This window comes from Hetaerina americana, unplaced genomic scaffold (assembly GCF_022747635.1).
Source record: "Hetaerina americana unplaced genomic scaffold, ioHetAmer1.1.p SCAF_6, whole genome shotgun sequence".
NCBI lineage: Eukaryota > Metazoa > Arthropoda > Insecta > Odonata > Calopterygidae > Hetaerina > Hetaerina americana.
The window spans coordinates 37,957,512-37,982,824 of NW_027287205.1; the positions used below are offsets into that span (position 1 = coordinate 37,957,512).

The window sequence follows — 25,313 nt, forward strand, 5'->3', positions numbered from 1 at the left end:
TACGTAGAGTTGTAGAACGACAAGTTTTATTCCAGGTTAAGTATATACATGGCAGTTATTCAGGTATGAATGGGACGGAAGGTGAAAGAAAATATGCAGTGATGGGGCAGGCTAAAGGAAATTAATCAGAACCTTTTATTTCTAAACCAAAAAGCTGGTAAAATGTATTTAGTATCACGTCAATGGAGGTATAGAATGCAGCCATAGTAGGTAAAGGATCCATCAAAAATTTACTTTGGCCGGTATATTACTCTTAATAATAATAATGACACTACTAAATAGGCAACAAATGTTAAAGTCTATGCTACTCATGGGACGACAGGAAGCATATGGATGGGAAAAAGGAATGATTGTCTTTGATAAAAAGTCATTCTGAGATTATAAATACGATAATTCGTATTAATTCACCAATGGTGTACGCGTGAGGACCCCAGTAAAAAATAATTGATCATAAATTCCTCAATTTTTGCTTAAAATTGGTGAAATATTTAAAAATAAATTAATATTTAAATGATGGAAATGGGTCGCGTGTTTTCTTAATATATTTTTATTTGGCACTTTATAAATATTATTATTATTGGTATTATACCTTATAAGGTTTTGGATAAATACAGAACATAAAAAAACGCATTTCTTTTCTTCCTCGCTCATCAAAACAACATGACATCCGTCACTGGAATAAACACTTCTTCAATTCCGCATACTTATGCGTACTTCCTCCCTTCATTCCGTCCGATATGTCTACCCTAGTCCTAGCCCATCCACTCTGGCTTAAGGTTCTCCCCTTTTGCACAGTCGTCAACATTTCATTGCCGATCAAAATGCTCTGAATCCACCTTTCCTGCCTCCTTTTGGATTTATCCTAATAATCCTCTCTCATCCTCCAACATGCCCATCACTTTCTCGTTTCTTTTTCCTCTCTGTCCATTTCACCTTTTCCATCCGCCACCACACTCACATTTTAAAAGCCTCCAATTAACAACTATCATAATGATCCAACGATCATATTTCAGCGCCGGAAAAAACCATGCTCCATAACAAAGTTTTGACGGGTATTTTCTTAATATCCATACTCATTGCCCTTGTTATAAATTCCTTTCTTATTGTGGTAGCTACTCTGCCTAACTCAATTTCATGTTCTCATTACTACTTTGAGAATTCTGGTCCAGAATAATTCCGAGATAGATTAACTGTTCCACCTAGTTTATGATCTCCTGTTTTAATATATCTCCTCTTTTTAGAAAAGTTCATAAATATTGCCTTTTTTACCTTAATTCTCATTCAATACCTATTACACTTATTTTCTAATATTTTATAATAATGCTCTCTTGAATGCTTGTAAGTTTTGACTGACTTGCAAACTAGAGATTGATCATCCACGAACCTGATTTTATTGATTCCACACTGACTTTCATTTTCCCAATGCAACTCTTTCCATATCCTCCTCATATGCAGTGAAAAGCACGAGTGATAATGGGCACTCCTTTCTTGACAGTGCCAAACCCGACTCTCTTTCCTGTCTAAGCCTAATTTAAAACATTCCACTCTCTCCTGATAAGTATGAGACATGTGCAGGTTGTGGTTAAGTCACTTATTCCTCTAATCTACTCCTATTTACTCTAATGCAGTCATTAATTCCACCTAATGGGACTCTATCGAATTTCTTCTGGAAATCTATGAAATAAGCAAATACATTCTGATTTTATTCTATGTTTCTCTCTATTGGTGACCTCATTACTGTTATGGCATCACGCGTGCCGCTCCCCTTCCCGAACCCGTATTGATCACTCCCTAAATATTCGTTTGACCTCATCTCCATGATCCCACTCATAATCCTACATGTACTAAGTGCTGTTTTCGCTGCGTAAGAAATCAACCTTTTTGACATATAGTTCTCTAGCATAGCTTCCTTTTATTTTATCTTTTATGGGATTTGGATGGGAGCATACGCTGACCCGATGATATACGATATTCCAGCCAAAAGCCTCTCTTATAAATGCCCCGAACTAACCCTTGAAAAATCTTCCTCCCACGTTTTCCTAATTTCTTTAGTAGTTTCCCAGGAATGTTTTCTGTACCCTCATCCTTATTTTATTTTATTTCCAGTAAATGTCCTTTCCATCTCGCTATCAAGTATGATTTGACAAAAGCTATCCCTATCTGCATCATATTTTATTTCTATGCCTAAACTTGATGGTTTAATATCTTTATCATGCAGATCCTCTATGAATAATTTCCATTTCTGTTGAAAATACCCTGATTCCATTGAAAACTTTACTCTAAATCAATATTATTAATATTATTGTTGGCATTGTACCGATATAGATGGGTTTCAAATGGAAACAGACTACACAACGAAATAAATATATATTAAGTTTTTGAATCGTGAGAATTTTCGTACAGTTTAAACTCAATATGAAATCAATGGTGCCTTCCTCACCCCTTAAATTATGTACGAGTAATATACTGGGCTACTCCAAATGGAAGTGGCTGGCGTTTTAAAATACTATACCAGTAAATATTAATTATATCGTAAAATGCATCTCCCTTTCAAGTTAATGTTAACATTTCAAAAGATATCAGGTTCATTCAACAGTAATCGAGATTATTCAGTTAAATCTACGAGAAAATTTAAAACAAGCAATTAAGCTTTTCATACAGATGTCGAATCATGTTCCAGAATTTCCAACTGTGCACTCATGAATTATATGAATAACTGGCAACCAAATAATCATAACGGTTCCTGGTAACTCAATTCACTTTAATAGGTAACGATTTGTAAATCATTAACATGTACACAATAGTCTGAAAAACATTGTAAGGATGTAGAACGGATCATTTGCATAAATGATATTTAGTAAATGTGTTTGAATTGTTTCTTGTAAAAACAGACGACCATGGGCGTACCGACCATGCACGCATCTATACACATAATATAATAATTGGAGTGTCTGACGAAACAATTAAATTTTAGTATTTGCCTAAAAATATTCAGACGCCCAAGTTTTATTTAATGATGAAATCTGAAAAGTTCACTTTCTTAAAAATCAAGGGACACTAAGGTCTGTTAAAATAGTTCCCGAACTTAATTTATAACAAAAAATACTTCACTAACACATTATTGGTCAGCGTCCCCTTCAAAGTAATCTCCTCCTCAATGTATGCACTTATCCCGACGGTGTTTCCACTTTTTGAAACAGTCCTACAACGTTTCTTTCGGAATGATCTTAGGCTCCTCCGTCGAATTTCTCTCTAGCTCTTGAATGGTGGCAAATCGTTTTCCTTTGAGCAGGGTTTTTAATTTGAGGAACAAGAAAAAGTCACATGGGGCCAGATCTAGTGAGTTGGCTGGGTGGGGAATCACAGTGGTCTTGTTTTTGGCTAAAAACTCACGAGTTCTGATAGACGAATGAACCGGCGCGTTGTTGTGGGGAAAAAAACACTCACCACTCCTCCAAAGATCGGGCCGTTTTCGCTTGATTCTCACTCTTAAGCGTTTCATAACCCTCAGGTAGTATTTCGTGTTGAATGTCTGCCCTTAAGGTAGGTATTCGTGATGCTCAACCCTCTTTGCATCGAAAAAAAACAGTCAGTATCACCTTGAAATTCGAGCAATCTTGTCGAGCTTTTTTGGGATGGGGGGGGGAATGTTTCATCAATCCATTGTGAAGATTGCTCTTTTGCTTCTATGCCATATCCATAGACCCATAACTCATCACCTGTTATGATCCTGGACAAGAGGGTTTTATCCTCTTAAGCTCGATGAAACGGTTCCTGACAGACTTGAACTCGACGGCGAGGTATGAATTTGGCAGCGACTCGATGAAAATCTTGTGTGTCTGGCATATTGTAGTATTATTCCATGAAAATGGCATTATGAGACGCTGAGACTTTAAAGTAGAATACGTTTATTCCGGAAAGAATTAAACTAGTATAAAAATTCATAATCTAATTGTTATTCCTGAATGAAAATTAATGATTCGCGGTACGTGATTAAATTAATTTAATGTGATGCCCGAAATTTGGGGGGTATGACAGATTAATTGGCTGAAGCAAAATCCTGCAATCTCTAGTGTACAAATAATAGCAGATTTTAATCTAGTAACCGTTTAATAGCTCGTTAGCACTGCGTACATTCATAATTGGTATAAAAAATTATCTTTAATGGAATTGAATTCCAAAGCCTCTCGTAATTAATATGAAAAATTACGTAAGTTACTCATTATCATCGGAAGATATAATTTTTAATCGATTAATAAAGCATTGCATTCGAATAAATATGATTAAGTGAAGGAAATATTTTAACTTAATATCCTCCATTCTAATTAAAATATAAGTGAACACTCTTGATGAGACTCAATAAGGAGTCCGTGTATCTGCGCTTAAAGTGTAAATATTGCAAATGAAATGGGGACATGAACATTTTTTTCCACCATTTGAATACGTTGCACCACTTTTTTTTAAATTGCTACGCTGGTTAGGATTAAAATCGATTTTAGGAAAAGAACGTTTCAACTGCGGTGGGGAATATCCTCACGTTCTTCTGGAAGCGCTCCAAATAGAGAAGCGACGTCTGTCACATTGTCACCTTCGGTAATTTGTCATGCTTGCGTGTTTAAACTTCGCACTATGAAAGGCCCTCTTTCCATCTGCTCACCTAAATTGAATCGTCCAGCGCTAACGTTAACCATATTATTCTTTCGTAATATGTTTACGCTGCTCTACTCTAAGTAGGAATGGCTTGGTTTAAATTCCAAACAAAATGCAAAAATCTTTTGATTTCACTGTACACTTGTACGAATAATATTTTGCTGGCAATTTCTGCAGTGGAAAAAGAGGAGACAGAAAATTTGCTCCCGTATATGTTTAACATTTAACTTTCATACAATATATTTGATTACGGTAAGCGTGATGCCATTGAGGCTATTAGGTAATGAAGACTACAGAAAAAGTTTTGATTTCGGAAGATTTCTGATTTCGCCAGCAGCTGCAGTGGTTCTTAGGATAATCAATAGGGGAATGACGAGTAATGCAAATAATTAATTAGGGGATGAAAATTTAACGTTCAGGAAGAAGAGAGGAGCGCGTGATGCCTTTGCAGTAATGAGGCATTAACTTCAAAACATTGTGCATCGGCGCACTGTTGCAAGCCCCTCTGCCGGTCGCGGTATGCTTCCTGGAAGGTGTCGAGGCATGAGACAGGCCCTGCAGGAATGTAATTTGGTGGGGAATCCAAGAAATTAGTTATATTTTCAGATGATCAAGATTTATTTTGCTAGTCAGCCAAGGGGTACTAGTGTTGGTGAACGCATTAGGAAATCAATGGAATAGATATGAGATTGGAATCAATGTGAACAAAGCAGAGGTTATAAGGTTGCAATATTGGTAGATTTAAGATGGGAACCGCTTGTATTACATGTACACAATAATCTGCAAGACGCTGTAAGGATGTAGAATGGGTTGTTAGCACACCAGCCACATTCGCACTAATAATATTTCATAAATGTATTTGAATATAAAGTTTCTTGTAAGAACAGGCTATCATGAACCTACCGACCATGCACTAATAAATATCTCTACAAATCATATAATAATTGGCGTGTTTGACGAAACAATTGAATTTTAGTGTTCGCCTACAAATATTCAGACGCTTGGGTTCTATTTAGTGATTAAATGTGAAAAGGTCACTTTCCTAAAAATCACGGAATACGAGGTTGTTCAAGCACAGGTTAAATTTACTTCGTGAATTTGAGGAAAATCACTTATCCGAGGAAGTGAAAAACATACTACAGATCCTGAATTACTATGGTATATCAGATCACGTACGTAAAATCAAAGAGATTACAAAAGTTGTTTTTTCCTCTTACGATTATAAATCAAAATATATGTGATTGTTGGTACGAAGGGTATTATTAGTATTAGTAGTGCATATATTTTATCAATTTTCTGAATGAATTTTAAATAGGCCTATATTTTTGACACTTTTCCGGCGTGATTGTAATATACCCTGATATTCAATATTCTTGCGACCTTCTTTCGTGTAATTAACTATTTCCGAGGGCATAATCTGGAATTTGGGTAGAGGTGTAATGCTTGCGATTATACATGCATGACTGGTGATCTAACAGCCCCCTCCACACGCCCCTGCGGCAGTTTGCGGGTTACTATGAAGTTGTAGAAAGAGTCTGTGTTATAGTGAAGGATTTAAAATTGCTCCAGGGAATTCAACCCGTTGCTTTAATCCGCGTAACTCCGCAATATATGTACATCGTGTAGTAAGCCAACATACTCAAAAATCTCCCTCTTCCCTTTCGCTCCTCGTCAAACACCCGTCAATCTACAACTATGAACAAACCCTTTTTACCCCCATTCCCTAAAGTTAACAGAGGTGCCTCCTTGGAACTTTTATCAACATCAGATGTTGACGATATTCTTGGAAACACGTCTTTGTTTCCATTTTTAAAGTGTTTCTGTTGCCGTGGAATAAATACCAAATTTCAATTCAATCCGTGTTTCTATCACTGTTGGTTTAATTCTTTATTTTCGTAAACTTGCGAAATGGTGAATTTTATTGATCACCGAGGCGAAATATCAAAGGTTTTTTCCTTAAACGTTGGTTTAAACTTTTGTGCATTATTACATAACGTGATCTTCCAGGTTGTTCGAGGGATTATTTATATCGCTATCATTTAAATCTTCCCACACAGGTAAAAACTTTTTGAGAAATTTTAAACCAAAGAAGAGAGAAAAACTGAAGTGAACCTTGACATTGGGAAAAAGTTTCACAAAACATGTTTTTTTTAATGTCCGTTTGAGCGCAGAATGCGATAATCCTACATGAATGCATCTACTTACCCGGACACGTTTCATCTACAAATCCGGTAGTAGCGCCTGAAAGCAGATATACAACTTTCTATCCATAGATTTCTTCTTCTCCTCAATTTTAGTCCAATTTTGTCCCCTTTCTCGCTTTGATGACCAACTAAAACATACGTATCTTTTCATCTCATTACTACCCTTCCTCGCGATATAATTCCTTCCACTCTCACCTTTTTGCCACGTAATCATTGTAATTTTATTTATAATATATCTATTTGTGCCAGTACACAGTGAAAACATTCATGAAGGAAATATTACAAAAATTAGGCTTAAACATTGTGTTAAAGAAGATACAATATTACTTAAGGAATTTTAACAATAATTGGTTCAGATAGCATAATTTTTAACCTAATGGAATATCAAATCTTGGAAATAATTTCTCGTCAGAGGAAAATACTCTCCCGTATTCAAATTGGTTATTTCAAATGTGGAACCGTCTTCTCAGAAACATTATATGGATCGATTTAGACTGCATACATAAGCAGCCCACCTGTATATTGATATTATGATTTGTAGCGTTTGACCGTTTAAGTTAGGTTTTGTATGGACGAAGATTTAACATCGCATTTCCTAGCGCCTTCTAACAAGACAAACTGACTTCTGAAGCTACATTAAGCTGTCATTCAACTCCGCATACTTTTTACCGCCCTTCATTCTGTCCAACATTTCAATCTATAGATGAACTCCTGCAACTAATCACCTGCAACTTATCTCCACACTTCGGTAGAAACAAAGTGAAGGGCAATGACTGGAAGAGACAGGGTAGTAGTAGTTTTTAGGGGAGGTGACCGACAGCTGAGGTCATTTGCGCCATAGGGCATGGACAGGAAAGGATGAAGGGTGGAGAGAAACCCGGCGTCGGCATTAGCCTACTCTTAACGAAAGGCGCAAAGGGGTCCGCAGCTTAACGTCCCATCCGACGGACGGCGTACTCACTCAAAGTGCCCTCCACAAAGCACCTCAAGTAGGGATCGAGATACCTCTGAAAAATATTCAACACTCCCGGGATTTAAGAGACAGGGTTCATGAGCAATAGGTCACGTGGACAATCGACAGTTTCGAGCATTCATTAAATATTTAATTTCTCCTCTATAAATTTCTATGTTTCATTCCCACAGATCAGTCGCGCTCTTACAATAAAATACATACTCCGCAATACTGTATAGAAGGTCCGATTTTTAATATTTTTTTGTTCACCCTTGATTACTTTTGTTCTATTTTTTTAACCTTCTCCTTTAAAATAGCTCGCGATCTCACACTTGGGCATAAACACCTATAAAGACACAAGTCGATTCCCCACAAAACTTTTAACTGTTCTTCAATTCAGGATAATTTCTTCCTTCATTATTTCCGAAATTCTCAACCATTTTCTTTCCTTACCTCGCCTGTATAACGTTCTCCTCTCTATCTCAGTGTCCAGTATTCGATCCCCGATTTGAATGCTCTACATCCAATATTTCCTGCATCCTTAGGATTTCTCCCATCTTTCTTCCTTTCCGTCCATTTTACCCTTTCCATCCTTTTCCACTCCCACATTTCAAAAGCCTTCAATAAATGTCTTTCATCTTGCTTCAATGACCAAGTCTAACTGGGTCGAAAACTACTCTTCATATCAAAGTTTTCTCTTACATTTTCTTAACATCTTTACTCAACACCCCTTCCATCAACTCTCTCCTTCGGGCGGAAACTTCTTTAGCTAACGCGATTTTTCTTGCGATGTTTCTCTACTGCTTTGCCCATATTGATCCAAAAAACACAAAAATAGGTAAACTACTCCAAATATTGTGGTTTTTACTCTCTTATTTTGTCGTTTAACATAACTTTCTTCTCTGGAAAGCCTTTGCTCTTTTTTGCATTTTCATCTCATTACTATCACACTAATTTTTTATTGCGCTCAGCAATTAATTGCAACGCCTTGGCTTACTGGCAAGCCAAAGCTTGATTGCCTGCAAACCTGACTTTATGGTTTCCCTACTGACTTCTATCCCAACATTCAGTTCTTCCCATGCCTCTTTTACTGCATCCTCTACATATTTTCCACGAGCGTAAATTATCTAGACATACCCCAAATTTTTGTAATACGAGGGTCATCCGGAAAGTAGTACCCGTTCGTGAAATAAAGACACAAAAGTAAATATTAACAAACATAAAAAATTTTATTTGAAAGAGGATACTTTAAACTACTTCTCAACATAATCTCCAAGCAAATTAAGGCATTTGTCATAACGTGTGACAAGTTTCTGTATTCCTGCTGCATAGTCCTTCGCCGCCAGCTCATTGAGATACGCGAGGGACCCATCTTGCACAAATTTTTGCATAATGCAGATGGTGTTTAACAATTTCATGAACAATTGTTCGAGAAACATTGGGAAAATGCTCACAGATGTCATCAATTGTGACGCGCCGATCGTTCCTCACGAATTCGTCAACTGAGCTCACCAGTTGGTCTGTAATGACAGACGGCCTCCCCGAACGCTCATCGTCGTGTGTGTTCCCCCTCCCCATGTTGAAGTTGCGACACCACCGCCGAACAGACGACTCGTCCATTACATTGTCTCCATACACCTCCTTTAATTGGCGATGAATATCACATGGGCGAACGTTTCTTGCATTGAGGAATTTAATCACTGCCCTCACTTCACAACTGGCGGCGTTCTCAATTTTTTTAAACATTGTAAACAATCACAGAAACAACACAGGCAATGCTAGCGTCACGCAACTTGGCTCAGAGAAGGCAGGCAAGCCACTGAAGCTATCTGACCTCGTCCAGCGGCTACTCGCGTCGTCAGCACTTCATGCGGCACGAACGGGTACTACTTTCCGGATGACCCTCGTATATTTCAATGAGTTATTTGTCTGTTAAAGCGAAATTAGGTTTAAAATACAAATTCTCCACAGTAAAATTTTAGCATCAAGTAGATCTCAGGGAAGAATAAGAAAAAAACAAAAAACATTCATGAAAACATTTTAAAACTAATTTCCTGCGAAAAGGTGTGACTAAACATTTGGAATGCCAAGTAAAATGAAGACCAAGTTACATTTTGTCCGCATATGACGTCCACGTAGCGAACCGAAGAGCACCTTTTAGCTTACTTTCCAGCAGCAGCAAAATTTGAACATAGTTCTACCTAAAAAAATAGAAGGTTATGTTGATAGGCGAGTATGGAGCGTATTGCAAATAAAGTCCTACGGCACTGGGAATATGCACATATTGGGAGTCAGCAGCAGTTTGTCTGATCCTTTGCCTGATCCGCCCCTGGTTTCCATTAAGTCTGTGGTGTCCATAATGTCAAAACAACTAGCCCCAAGTGTTAAAAGTTATTAATAGAATTCAACGTCACCTTCGGACCTTATTAGATATTTAACTAATGTGTGTTGCATCAAATATACCGAATTAGCTAGGTAAGACTTGATAGAATACTATGGCCTTATTCTTACTCACTACATCTCATTGTTGAATAATGCGGAGAATCAATGGACAACCTAGTAAAAAATTAAGATTTATTGGAAGAATGGGGATGTGTGAGAAGGTTGAAGGACGATGTTATCTTTGGCTGGTTGGGCCTCATTTATAATATGCTGCTAGTACCCATACAGGGTATATGGTATACTAATGGGTATACATTATATATATATATATATATATATATATATATATATATATATATATATATATATATATATATACATATATATATATGTATATATACATACATATCTACGTATGGTATACTTATGAAGTTCGATTGATAAGGAGCAAATAGGAGATAGATTTGAAAATTTGTATGTGTTAAACTTAGTGGTATATTTAGATTGTTAGAGAAAATGTTAGAGCCTCCGTTTCCGTGTAACGTGAGAAGTAGTGAAATTAACCAAACGGTCGCTGCATTGACCTACACAGTATGTCGGTACACCTCTAGATGCAGTGGTTGGAAAGTCGCACCGCTTGTCATTTGTTTAAAATATCGAGTCAAAACGAACAATTTAATTGAAATTTCCGCCAAATGTGAAGTTCTTTTAGCGAGAAGGTTTTTTCTGATTAAAAAAAAAACTTCAAAGCTGCTGAAATTAATCGGGAAATTTGTGTTCTGCACGGACCAAATGTGATTGATTAGTGACGAGTTGCACGTCAGTGTTGCCGTTTGTTTAAGAATGAACATAAATGTCCATGATGATGACAGAAGTGGCCACCCATTTGTGGTGAACAATAAACTGCACCGGAAAATTGAGAAAAAAGTTCGTGAAAACCGGCGTTTTACGATATCGCATATCTTCAGAAAGTTTTCCATGGATTTCTACGACTCTGTTACATGTTAGGCTACCACATAAAGTGGCCGACCGTCTGTGGTGAACAATGAATTGTGCCGGAAAATTGACGAAAAATTTCGTGAAAACCGGCGACTCTGTTGCATGGAAACGCGACTGAAAAGTTAGGGCTACCACATTTTTGGTGCTCGTCCGGACGAGGAACTTCTAGATGTCTTCATGAATTGGCTGGGTTCTCAGGTAGCAGAATTTTATGCTGAAGGAATTTGTAAACTAGTTCAGAGATGTGACAAATGTTTAAATATTTTGGGCAATTATATATCAAGCATAGCAGAGATATGTAGTTTTGAGATGGAAATAATAAATTTTCTGTATCAATACCAATGTATTTTTTATAGCATAGCGGAGTTTACTTTCTGGAAAGCCCTCGTAGTTTGAGAATCACTCACGAAGAGAATGATAACTCACAAAATAAACCTCTTGAAATAATTGGCAGCAGGTTTCATTAGTTATAATGTTGAAAATCGTATTATTAAAGGGGATTTCATTAAAATAATATTAGACGAACTAAGTGTGCTCATATAAACGACAGATTTAAGATGTCATTACTTCCGCGAACAATAAGTTATCAAAACATCTCCAAACGATCGTATTAGACGAGAAACAAATTTTTAAAATTTTAAATTACTTAGTATGTTGTTTATTTTATTATTATTGATATTCTACCATTTATGCGATTTTCCAGAAAGAAAAGGGCTTAGCTAAACATTAAAATAGGAGGGCAAAAACTAGAGCAGGTAGAACACTTTACGTATCTCGGAAGTGTTTTGGACCAACACGGTCAAAGTAGTAGGGACGTAAGGAGAAGAATTGCGCTAGGCAAAGAGGCTTTCACAAGGAGGAGGGAGTTGATGACAGGGACTTTGAGTAAGGATGTTAAGAAAAGACTCGTAAAAACTTTGATATGGAGCGTAGCTATGTACGGTGCGGAAACGTGGTCATTGAAGCAGGAGGATAGACGTAGATTGGAGGCTTTTGAATGGTCGGTGTGGAGAAGAATGGAGAAGGTGAAATGGACAGAGAAGAAAACAAATGAGGAAGTACTTGGTGTGGTGGGCGAAGAGAGGGGTTTGTTGGGAGAAATCCTATAGAGGCAGGAAAAGTGGCTGAAGGGGGTATTGACCGGCAGTGGGGTGTTGAAGACTGTAATTGAGGGGAGAATTTTAGGTAAACGAGGAAAGGGCAGGAACAGGATAGTTGGACGGAATGAAGGGAGGAAGGAAGTACTCAGAGATGAAGAAGGACTTGATGTAAAGTAGGTTGCTGTATTGTGTTTTGTTAGGAGCCACAAAATATTAATATGGTAGTTATTTCCATCCAAAACCTACCTTAATTGGTAGATTAACTCATAATAACTATACCCTCTCACGGTCTACAACCTTGACGAGGGGAAATGGCATTTTCACTCCAATTACCCGTAGAGCTGTGCTAGCCGGAGCAATAATAATTACTCCTGGTAAGGTCACCCATAGGTCAAAGGATGGGAGTAATGGGATAATTCTACCATTTAACGTAGCTTGTTGGTGGACAGAGACTGAAGAACGATAAATTTTTTTATGTTCTCCTAACAAAACAGAAACTTATATCCGACATTATAATAAACCCTTCTTCAATCCCGCATACTTCCATCTTCCCTTTATTACATGCCTATCCTATTCCTACCCTCCTTTTCCCTTTACAATTTCAGCATTTTTACGCAGATACTTGGAATCGCTTAGTATTCATTTCATCGCAGGAATCTCGACTAATAATGCTTCATTACATTCTTATCGGGCCAACGGAACTCAACATAATACGCCAAATCAAAATGAAAGCAAAATAATAAAAAAATATGTCCAAGGATAATTTTTTTACTCTGCTCGAAAATATTTTAAAACAAATTAAAATTATATTATCTGTCTTGTTTCTTTAATTAACAACAATTAACAAAACAATAGCGTTTCTAATATTTAACATGTTCTTTGGTAAAAAAAAATTAGGTGAAACTTGAACTTTATTTTGCATGCCTGATGTGGAATAACACCTGACACACTTTACACACCTAGAACTGTCTTGTAGGGCACCATTTAGATGTAGATGTTACCGTATGGGTGGGGGGGGTGACACAGAAAAGTTTTTTCTACATCTTATGATTTGCAAGTTTTCTGTAGCATTAGACTTGTTATAAATATAGCAGTTTATAATTATAAATTATAAATAATAGCCGTTGAGTTAAAAAACGGGTGCGTCAATACTTAGATAGAAATAAAGAGAGAGCGGTAAAAACACAGTCACGGAACACTGGTATATTTCGCACGGCAGATCACAAATGGTTTTTACGCAAAAGCGATTTCAGGGAAAAATTACGATTAGTTATATCAGTCAACTGAATCACCACCAAAGGCATTATTGATTCACCAAATAAACAGACTTACTGTTAATGTTAAACAGACTTTAATTACGGAACTACATTGTTGTAGACGAATACTGGAAACACTTGATTAAAATTTATAGCTGTAATTTATTTATGTTTTGTAGTCGACTGCTTTAAGAGGTTATTATCAAGTATGTGAAATATTGACCATCCCTCAATTCCCATAAACTACAATAATTACGAGAGCATTCAAGTTGTCATCCTATCGTATAAGTTAACTCTTGAGTACTAAATATTTGCCGAAGTTGTCAGTGCCTGGAATGTGGTCACGACCGTAGATTATGTGACGTTGGTACCCTATGGCAACGGTGTTTGTGTTGCTTCGGATTAAGTCATGCGTAGTCAACATTTTCTTAATTCTATGTTGAAAAAATTAATATTCTAGCATGTTTGGTGATATTCCGTTTCCAAGTGATAAGTATTAATGTTTGGAAAAATCTCGTAAACATTTTATGCGATACATCGGGATGAAGATTTGAACGGTTTTAAACTTTGCTGGATACATTTCCCCGCCGTAGTCAAAGATACATGTATATTTATGTATCGGTGCATACTAATATGTGAAACGTTGGTGCCCTAGCACCCACTGCCACACGCACTGGCGGCGGCTTGCGGGGTACTGTGTAATTTGTAAGTGGTCAATATATTTCTTACAGACAATAGTGCATTATATGTTTGGCCAGACCTTCTAAGGCTATCCTAGCACTTTTATACGTCATCATGTAAATCATAATTCAATTTCGTTGAGTGAATGTTTTAAGCGTAAATAATTTTCTTAGCACTGTGTAAGCGAGGAATGGAAAAGATCTACATCTACATCAATACCCTGCGAGCCACCAAAAAGGTGTGTGGCAGGGGGTGCAGCACCAGGAGGAAAGGGTAAGGGATGAGGGGGTTAGGGTTTTTCAAATGGATGGGGAAGGGTGGGCGGAACCTGCAAAAAAATATAAATAAATATACTAGTATAACCATGCGCAATCGCCACCTTGTAGGTTAATACTTATTATGTCGAGCCGACTGGTGGGGGATTTCGATTACAAGCATTCTGGTCTCTTATTGTTCTTGGAAAAAATGGCATTTTAAACCTGTCAGTCTTGCAGTCTATCTCTCTAATCTTATATTCGTGATCCCTCCGCCCGTAATACGTTGGGACTATGTTAAGATGGACTATGGTATAAGAGTATTTGAAATATAATGGAAACTTGAAGGTAATTAGGTTAAAACAATTATTCCTAAATTAAGGAATTTCACATGGTAAAAATCGCTCGTCTTGAGCGGGATTCAAACCCGGATCCCTCCATGTCTGGTCCCTGATCCCGGTCCTCCTGGGATACTAGTTCAAATCCTGCTCAAGTCGTTGACGGTGTGAGGTACATCCGTTTCGATGCTCATCATTTTGATGATCCCGAGTAATTAATTATCGCGGCATCTCTCGAAGTTTTTTTGAAATTTTTTCCCGTAAAAAATGGTGAGAAGTGGATGTATATGGAGAAATTTAATGCTTGAATCAACCCTAACATATCTTTTAATTCAAATCATAAACTTCTGTTGATGGAATTCCATGTGCTATAGCAAATGTGTCTGCCAGATAGATATTTGGTTTTAATAATTTTTTTCGGTTGCTCATCCCCAAACTATTTTCCATCTCTGACTTTTTTTTAAAATACTTTAACATTCAATGGTAATTTTAATTAAATAAGAGGAGCTGACGTTTAAAAGACTGCGAGACATGATTCAATTCGATCCATGCTCTTGGTATTACTGGCACTAATCTTAATTTGTATATCTTAACATCGTCATCTTGAATGGCTTAGCTAACATTTCCGAGTCTTCTCGTGGGTTTCCTACCAAGTCAAAATCTTCTACCGTCACCACCATTTAAGTAATTCATAATTGCCCGTCATGCTGGAAGCCCCTTTTTTTGTTACTGTCACATCTTCACGAATGAACATTCCCTGATTTCTGCCACGAAAAATGCTTTCAGGATAAGGGAAAGATTGTAGCTATGTCTCCCCTCCGACGTTGTGCATCAACGGGACAGCGTAATTCCTAACGAAAATTACGGGTGTCCTTTTGCTTGCATCGTCTTGAGAAGATGGGCATGAATGGGCGCATTATACGAATTCTTCAGGGACTCCGTTATTATCAGTCATCATCTCTTCCCCCTCCCCGCATTTAATTATCTCGTCAGTTTTTCCCAGAACCGAGTCTTGCGTGGGTGAGTGTAGTGGGGAAGGGAAGGGTTTGGAGTGGGGGAAGGTGGACGGCGGCAATCAATCATCCGGAAAAAGGCGTTCGCGGAAAAAAAATAAATCGAGAGGCACCGTCTTCAGCCGGAGCGACGAGACACCCCTCCAATTTCCCCGGCCTTGTCCTTCTAGGGTGCAGACTGCGAGCGATACGCACCAACCCAACCCATCCAAAATTTGCAAGCTAAAATGTAGATGTGCTCTAATCGAGTTCTACGTGTCTAATGGGGGAAAATATATCCTATTCTAATGTTGCATTTCTAATAAATTTTATCAGGAAAGTGTACATGAGATTTCTGATTTTATTAAGATATTATATCTTTTTTTTTGGGTCTGAGATAAAATTTAGCTTGGGTACAGCTATGGAAAAACACATTGAAGTGTTTAGATTTGATAAGTAATTTGCTCTGTTTTCGCCAATAAAAACAAGTTATTCTACCTAATGGGATCAGTTTGGTAGTCTTTGGAAACTATTGCCTAGGTATCATGAGAACCTTTTCTTCTCAAATAAATAAATAGAGGAATGCCTTGTTGTTTAAGGATTATTTGTTTTGTCTTTTATGTTTACCAAAGAATAAATTTAAAAAAACCGCATATGCCGCGGTAGTAACTTGTAACTGAGTCATCCGTCAATGCGCATTCAAATTCAACAATTTCTAAGTGTAAAAATCATTCGCCTTGACCATTTTGTGATCTCTAACTTTTGAGTTGACCCTATCAACTGTTATACTGGAGTAAAATTAAAACGTTACAAAGAATATTATGTTTGAGGAAAAATTATTATAATAATAATATTTTTATTTTACCGGTCGAGGCGAATGATTTTACGCTTTGAAATCGTTGTATTGTAAAGAATTAATTTTAAGTTACAAAGACTCCAGCATTAAACCGTTTAAAATCATGCAGCAAACAATAGCGACTGATCGTTGACCTCTTTTTCCATGCTGATTCTTAATTTATTTCTGATTGGCATGAATTCATTTCTCCAGATAGTTTTGACTTTTTTTCACAATCCTGGGAAATGAGAAGAGCAAAATATTTTTTTTTAATTATGCGCAATATATTTGACACCCAGTCCCCCTTTGAAACTCAGTGCCTTTCTACCTATACCTTATATACGGAAAAATAAATAGCTAAGACGTTATCGCAGATTTTATTCCGCGAATTTTGATTGCCCCTTTTTTGCTGGAATCGCGTCCTCCCTTCAATGGGACTGTACCCGTGACGGATCCTCCCCGCTCAAAAAAAAAATATATATATATATGTATACATAGTCGGGACGGTAGAATACTTGCCTAAGTTACTCTTTTCCGCGCGAGGGTTTGTCGTCATTTGTTCATTTTGTTCCCCTCCGCGTTGCTGGAGGCGTGTGAGGTGACGTTCACCCCCTCCCCCAGTGCATGCACCTTGGGGAGGAAGGACGGGCGGTGATTGGGTCTTGGAGGAGGAGGGGAGAGAAGGTTCTTTAAGGGGCTGCCAAGGTGTTCGAGTTTCCCTCCGGATAGAAAGAAAGGATTATGGGTCCTATAGGGAGGGTGGAGAAAGTAGGGGAATGGGGCGGAGATGGCCCTAATAGGGAAACGGCGACCATTTCAAATCTTTCCACACCCTCCCCTACCCAACCCGCCCACTTCGGTTCTACTAGCCCTACTCGAGAGACGCGGGGGTGGAGAGAGGGAGAAAGATGTATCGGCACTTGCTAGGGCGGAAGGGAGGGAGGGATGAAGCGGAGATGACGGGGGCCGATGTTGGGGGGCGGGGGTGAATGAGATGAGGGGAGAGAGAGAGAGAGATCCGGTGAGAAGGGGACAAAAGGGGAGGGGAAGGGTTAGAATGGGACCCGGGAGGGGAAAGATGGATGCAGGGGTATTCTTCATCACCCCGCTCAGATGATCATTCTTGTTCTGTTAACGAGATCCATGCATGAGACCCCCTAACCCTCCCACCACCCCCCCCACACTCCCCAACACTGGGGATATATGCGCCACTTTCTTCCACCTCATTCCTTACGTACGTCTTTTTCTTATACTTCTTCCTCCTCCTCCTACATCCTTCCCTTCCACACTCTCCCGTCTCCTTCGCTCACTCCCCACTACTCACCCCGTTACATTTCCCCCCCCCCTTCCCAATCCTTCCTCCTCCTCGTCATCTTCCCGCGCGGGGGCGGGGGTTAGTCTTAGGGTTATCGCGATGGGGTGGTGGTGGGGGGAGGGAAGGATTAAGGAGCTTGAGGGACGGGGGGAAGGACAGAGGGGGGAGGACTGAAGGCGGTATAGACTGTCTTGTGGGGTGGGGGTGCGTGGGATGCAAAGGGTGGGAGGGGATGAGCAATTGGGAGGGGGCTCCTTCGCCCTCACAGCTTCCCTACACACGCACACACACACACACACTCGTGCAAGTGTGTGTGTGTGTGCGTGCGTGTGTGTCTCTCACTCTTTCCTCCAGCCTCCTCCTGCCCCTCCCCCCTCCCAACTTCCTCTTTCTCCTCTCCTATTTAAGGGATACGCAGGCCATTGCTTCCCGCATCTCATTCGTTTTGGCGCCTGCTGAGACAAGATGTCAGTGTCCTCGCTGGTGCCCGCGGTCGTCTCCGTACTGATCTTCCTCCCGTCATGCCCTTCGGCTGCCTTTAATCCTGGTGAGACGAAAAAAAATATTTATGTGTTTTTGATTGTGTTTGTTTGAAAAGATTAAAAAGAAAAAAATCCGCCGACATTCCTATTTCGTTTTGTTTTTGTTTTGTTTTCCTCTCGTGACACGGGAGGGTGTAGTGTTTTTTTATATTCTCTCGCTTCTGCGAAAAAAAAAGAATCGGAAAAATTTCTTTGAATGCTGGTCCGCGGTCGTTTGTTTGTTTTGCTCATTAGTCTTAATTATTTCGTCCTTGTCTGCCACATCCTTGGGTTCGTGCAGACTCGCGTGCATTCCCGCAGTGTTTTTCGTGTGTGCGTTATTTTCTGGTGGACGATGTGTAAAATGATTTCCTTAGTTCCAATGGGTAGCGTTACATTGGCTTAGCCCCGAGAAATTTGGAATTCATGGCCTCACGTAAGCTTTCTAAAGCTCTTAACGGTGTAGAGCGTCGATATGTAATGAATAAGTTTGAAGTAGGAGAACTCGTGAAAAGTCTTAAAGAGTTCGTGATGAATGGACTGGAATAGAGCTGATAAGAGTTCTAAAAGGTTCAGTTATCCCCAGCTTCAATGGCTATGCACTTAATACCGTTAGTGGTGAAAGCCTATGCCGCATCTAGGAAATGCATAACTTTTAAAACTTTTTTCACCACTTATTGTCAGTGCCGTCGAAGATTTAATATTGTGGGGGAAATAACTACTCTCGTGAGTGATCATTTAGTAACTCCTTTCTTCATTGTAATATAATCGGATACATTTTCAAATTTTCCACTTCATCAATAATTTTTAACCCGACACCAAATAATAGCATTAAAATTTGTCTAACAATGAAATGGTTTTTGACCTACGATGTCCTGAAAATCAATCTTAAAGAAGTGGTTTATATTAATGTCTTTCTTTGAATATGATCAAAAGCTTTTTTTAGCAATCTTTCAGTCTCAACTCAGAGAGCAGCGTAAAATTTGTGTAATATATTTAAAAGCTTTACATTGAGTGATGTGGTTATTCAAGTAATTTCGGAACAAAATTCTACTCGCATTTCTACAGCAAATGTATTATTATCTGCTTATGACATTCCGTCTCTACCAGCTATTAGGTTAAAGTGTTAAGCACGGGATATATATATATATATATATATATATATATATATATATATATATATATATATATGTAATATTTAGGTCCAAAAGAATTATTTTTCTAAAGTATTTGATTGATGTATTGTTTTGTTGCTACGTCGATTTAACCGAAGTTTGTTACTGCGACGCCATAATAGGAAGACGTGTTCATCTTCTCAAGTGCAAGGCATACTGGTTGTGATGCAGTGCTCGCTTGTCGCATCATTTGTACCCGTCCTTGGAGGAATCTCAACTCGAGAGGTCCTAGAATTGTGACTCATTGTGCTCCGGAGCTCGTATTACGCGCCTTGCTTGTTATTGTGGGCGCATTCAGCTCCCAAGAACCACATCCCAGCTCAACGGAATCAAATCAGTTCTCCGATCGTCGCGTCAGCTCTGCGTCCATCGGTAAATGATTTCAAATCATCTCCCTTTCCCGCCGCCGTATTATCCCCCTACCATTTTTACCCGACGCGTCATTCAGGGATACTTCAATTTCGGTGGGATATTTCGAGTCCGTGAATTATTTTAGTCAGCGGTTTCTTTTGTGTTCTCTTAAAATAATCGTGTCCGGTCGCTTTGAGTTGATTTACTGTCGTTTCTCACTTGACATCTCCCACGCAACTTTGATCCTTGCTTCCTTCCTTTGGAATCTCTTGCTCCAAGAATTATGGGCAGTAATGAGTGAGTAAACTGATGTATGAGTTAATATAGTTTACGCTGCCTCGACAAATGCGGTCTAATTGTGAGCGGCGCTTCTGCTCGGTATACTATGTGGGTCTCCAAAGCCATAACTTAGCACCGTTCTTTAATCAGTCGTTGCCTCTTTTAAATTGAACAAAAAATACATTTTTAGAGACAAATATACATACACTACAGAGTTAACGTTAGCAAATTTCACTTGAAACCATTGATTTGAATGTTGCTCAACTTGTTCTTGTAGGGAATTAGCAAGCAAGGAAATCTATTCAGTACTTTATTTATCTTAAATAACAATGGCTTATGGATCCAAAACATATCGCGACTGTTATCTGTTCTCTGTTAAAGGTTTATCCGTTTATTTACGGGATAATTTTGTCCAATTTCTTAATATGAATAATTCTTGTATGCTTAAAAAAAATCGAAGGTTTAACAGTCATGATTTATAGTTTTAGTTATTGTTAATCTGGTTACTACACTCGTCTTTTATCTCATAAACATCCTGGGTTCTAATTAATTTGTGGGCATTTATATTTTATGAACAAAAGGGGAACAAGCGGTCTCCCGGTATTCTGTACGTAATTATCTTTTACCGTGACCGAAATGAATCGAATTCTCAATTATTAATTCACAATTCGAGGCCATTTCAATTAAAGAATTGGATTTCTTTCATTCCAATAACTTAATGCATGATTGTAGTTTAAACTCCTGGCATATATTAGTTGGCCATATTCATATTATGATGATAATTACGGAGCTAAGGCAACATTAATTCAAAGTTACAAAGAATATTTGAATTTTTTAAGCTTTAGTAGGCCAATCAGCCAATGGGATAAAATCATTTATGGGCGCAGTAGAAAATCACTGCAGACCATATCACAAAATCATTTGGGATGGATATGTAATTAATTGAATATTAAACAAATTTAAGTTAAACAAAGTTTGTGAGGTTTTCGAGATAGTTAACCGTTCAAATTGGGAGGCTAAAACTAGAGCAGGTTTACATATCTTGGAAGTGCTTTGGACCTAGATGGCCAAAGGACTTGGGACCTAAGGAAAAGAATTGCCAAGTGTTAAAATCATTTTCCTTGCCGGTATGTTCCGGGATGATGAATGATTTTTACACTTCAATACTGTTGCATTACAATGCGCATTAGCGGATGGCACCATTAAAAGTTACTCTCGCGGCATATCCCACATTTTTTTCGAAGAAGAATTGCGTAAAGCAAAGAAGTGACTTGATGATAGAGGCGTAAAGTAAGAGCGTTGAGAAAAGACTAGGGGAAATAATTGGCAAGGAACGTTGATTTGTACGGTGCGGAAACAAAATCCTCAAAGCCGGATGATAGGCTTAGATTTTTGGCTTTTGAGATGTGAGTGTGGATAAGGATAGAATGTGGGAAATGGGCGGAAAGGAAAACCAACGAAGAAGTTATAGCATAGTAGGGGAAGATTGAGGGCTATTGAAAGAATTCCAAAGGAGGCAGGATATCTGGATGCAGAACGTTTTAATTGGCGATTGGATGTTGAATCTTATAGTAGAAGGGAGAATTTTAAGCAAATGAGGAAGGGAGATGAAAAAGATATGTGTGTCGGATGGAATGAATGGAGATAGAATACACGCGGAATTAAAGAAGAGTTTAATATAATTTTGTGAGTCAAACTGTGAATTGTTATGGAGAGGTGTTCAGTCTGTGTCCATCCAAAACCTACCTTAAACGGTCCAATACCAATAATATCTGACACATGCATGTAGATATTCTAAAAAGTTTCACCGGAACAATTAAGTGAATAGACTACCTATGGTGGAAATTAAGCATACACTCGGAAAATTGATTGCATACATGTCAGATTTGGCCTTTAGATTTCCTTGAGCTATTCAAGCGTCACTTGGCGGAAGTATTTGTAAAGTTTCAAAGTATAATTTAATTGACATTTTAGATAATTTATAGCCTACTGGAGGATAGCACCAATTGTGAATTCAATATTTTTTTTTAAATTTTCCTATCCACAAATTATGGGCATGAAGGTAATGGTTTTACCTGGAAATTCTGGAATTTCCTCGTTAGATTACAGGTAAAGGTAGTTTCCACGAGGATATTATGGAGTCGTAATGAGGACATTTAGGATCTTTGTCTTGTGAATAACCACGTGGTTAATAACTGAGGCAATTGCATCACAAAGTTTGTCCGGGAAATCTTCCGAGCAATATCTTACTGAGAAAATGGAAAATTGAACCTGGAAACTGGGACATTTTAGAAGTGGGGTAGTGAGTGTTTGGAGAATTTCTTCATGAAATCATCAACCCTCTCAAAACTTCAATTAGCTTTATCGTGGTACTAGGTAAATTCATGATGAAAGAAACGTATTAATTCCCTCAGTGTGTGAGAAAACTCAAGGGTCCTGAACCTTCTTAAACCCAACCTCTGAGACTGTTCTCTTTCAGAATTAATAGGCTACCAGCCATACAAATATTCCTCCGACATACACGCCACGCTCACTCTCATCGCGTAGAAATTCTCTTTAAAAGTATCGGATTATTTCTGAAAATCTATCAATCCTGAAATAGTTTTTTTTCTAAAATGACTCCCAAATATTATCAATTTAAATATGTGCACAGGAACGTTGTCCTGTACTACACAAGTCCCTAAAATCATGATTCATTTTACTAGCATTTTACTGCATTAGCAAAAGGGAATAAACAAATCAATCATTTTTTTAAATCAAAACTAAACCTCGTGTAATCAAAGAAACATGAGTGATAGAGCCAGTCGGATATGAAGCTACGATCATTTGCGCCCATAAGATAATCAGTGGGAGAGGATTTTTAATGAAGATCAATGTAAAAAAACATAGGTTATCAGATTTTTGAAAAAATTATAGTTAAATTCAAACATAAATTGGAGGGCATAAACTGGAGAAAGTGGAACAGACTACTCACCTTGGTAGTACTTTAAATAAAGATTTTCAAAGCTGTATAGATGAATAAGAAGAATTGCGTTAGGTTAAGAGGCTTTCACTAGGAGGAGGGAGTTGATGACAGGGACGCTGTGTGAGAGTATTCAGAAAAGAATACTGAAAAATTTGATATGGAACAAGGCTTTTTACGGTGCGGGCTACTTTGAACATTGAAATTAGAGGAAAAAACTAGAGTAGATAGAACAGTTCACATATCTTGGAAGTATTTTGTACCATGGTGTTCAAAGTATTGTAATAGGGGAACCATATGAAGACTTTCGTTAAGCAGAGAAACTTACAAGGAGGAGGAAAGCGGTCACAGGACTGAATAAGGATATTAAGGAAATACAAGTAGAGGAGAAAACCTTGAAACGTAGTTTTAAACGACGTGGATACATGGTCAATGAATCAAGACGATAAAGGCAGATTTGGGAGTTTTTTTTAATTGTGGATGCTGAGAAAGATGAAAAAGGTGAGATGCACAGAAAGGAAAACAACAGAGGAAGTCTTCAGTATTTCAATCGGCAAAAAAAATCCGAAAACTGAGATGAAGGGGAGAATATTAGTCAAGCGAGATATGAATGGAAAATGAATAGGCACTTTGGACGTAGTAAAGCGAGATAGAAATTATCCTGAATTGAAGAACAGTTTAAAGTTATGTAGGATATCGGGTTGTGTCTTTTTGGATATAGCTAGTATGTGCAGCGATGATCAGGTGGTGTCCATTCATAACCTACGTTAAACGGTAGACTACCAATGGTTCTAAAATGCTATAAGACCTTAATACCTTAACATAATCTTTATTAAAATGAACTCTTGACTTACTAATTTTCATACTAAAATTGATGTGGCACTGATCATGCGACTGTATACATGTTATTCCGTGCGAAAGGTTGATTAGCATAAGTGGATGATAGATTGATAGAGGTGCTTATGCCCTCATTGTAAGATCGCGAGCTATATTGAGCAAGTGTTTACAAATTAGAGCAAAAGTAGTCAAAAGTGGACCAAGAAATATCAAAACTCGAAACTTCCATATTATACTGCTGAGTATGCATTTTATTGTAAGTGCATGACTGATTTTAACCCTGATGGAATCAAACATAGGTGTATACACACACATAAATATATATATATATATATATATATATATATATATATATATATACACACACATTCAAACACGAAATCCCGCCAAACGGCGAACAAATACTCATTTTTATAGAAACAGATATATTTTTATAGAAACAGATATATCTTTATATATATATATATACATGGGTGGTCTGAAAAGTTTCCAACTCAGAAAATTTCAGAAAAAATGTCTTGCATTTTGTTTGGTCGGAAACTTTTCAGACCATCTTCGTTGAAAAAAAAAATATATATATATATATATATATATATATATTATATATAGAGAGAGAGAGAGAAAGAGGAGAAATTAAATTATGTAATGAATGCCCGAAATTGTCGTTGTCCACGTGACCTATTGTAAATGGACCACTTTTCTTTTCCACTCATTCCCCGTTACTTTGTTTCTAAAAAAGGTAGAGATGAGTTGCGGACAATGAGTCGCAGCCTTTGGCACTGGCACATCTATAATATACATTGGAACTTCTTTTTTCTTTCCTTACCCTCGCACTCTTTACTCACTCAAGCATAATTACCTCCTCACTCCTATCCTAACCCCAATTACCGAGGCCGGCAGAATTACACAACACAGACATCATCAATTTCGGTAATGGTTCGGTAATTTCGCTCTTTCTAATTCATCTCCGAAATACCCTTACGAGGACAAAACACTCCTTAATTTTGTTAATTTGAGCACGCTAAGCCCTCCTGAATTCCCGTTTATTTTCTTCCAATCGAATCCAGTTGGATGGAAAGGAAGAACAACGACGAAGTGTTATACATGGTGGGAGAAGAGGTTCTCATGCGTGGTGTAGAGTGGCGGAGATTAAAATAACCTCTTACAAAAGGAAGGTATTTTTATCTCCGAACAAAAATACCTTCATATTTTCTTTCTACGCATACACCT

The 25,313-nt window shown here is 38.0% G+C and overlaps 1 protein-coding gene across 2 annotated transcripts in view; it reads left to right on the forward strand.

Annotated features, from left to right (window-relative positions):
* LOC139695255 (uncharacterized) overlaps nucleotides 1–25,313 on the forward strand; it is a 242,747-nt gene that overhangs the window by 90,312 nt on the left and 127,122 nt on the right. The window contains exon 1 of one of the 2 annotated variants that reach the window (XM_071593947.1): nucleotides 18,419–18,505. The exons of the other annotated variant lie outside the window; for it this stretch is intronic. Coding sequence (XP_071450048.1) covers nucleotides 18,424–18,505 — 82 coding nt within the window. The 5' untranslated portion in view covers nucleotides 18,419–18,423. Of the gene's footprint in view, nucleotides 1–18,418; nucleotides 18,506–25,313 lie in introns of those variants that run through there. 2 annotated transcript variants of the gene reach the window in all.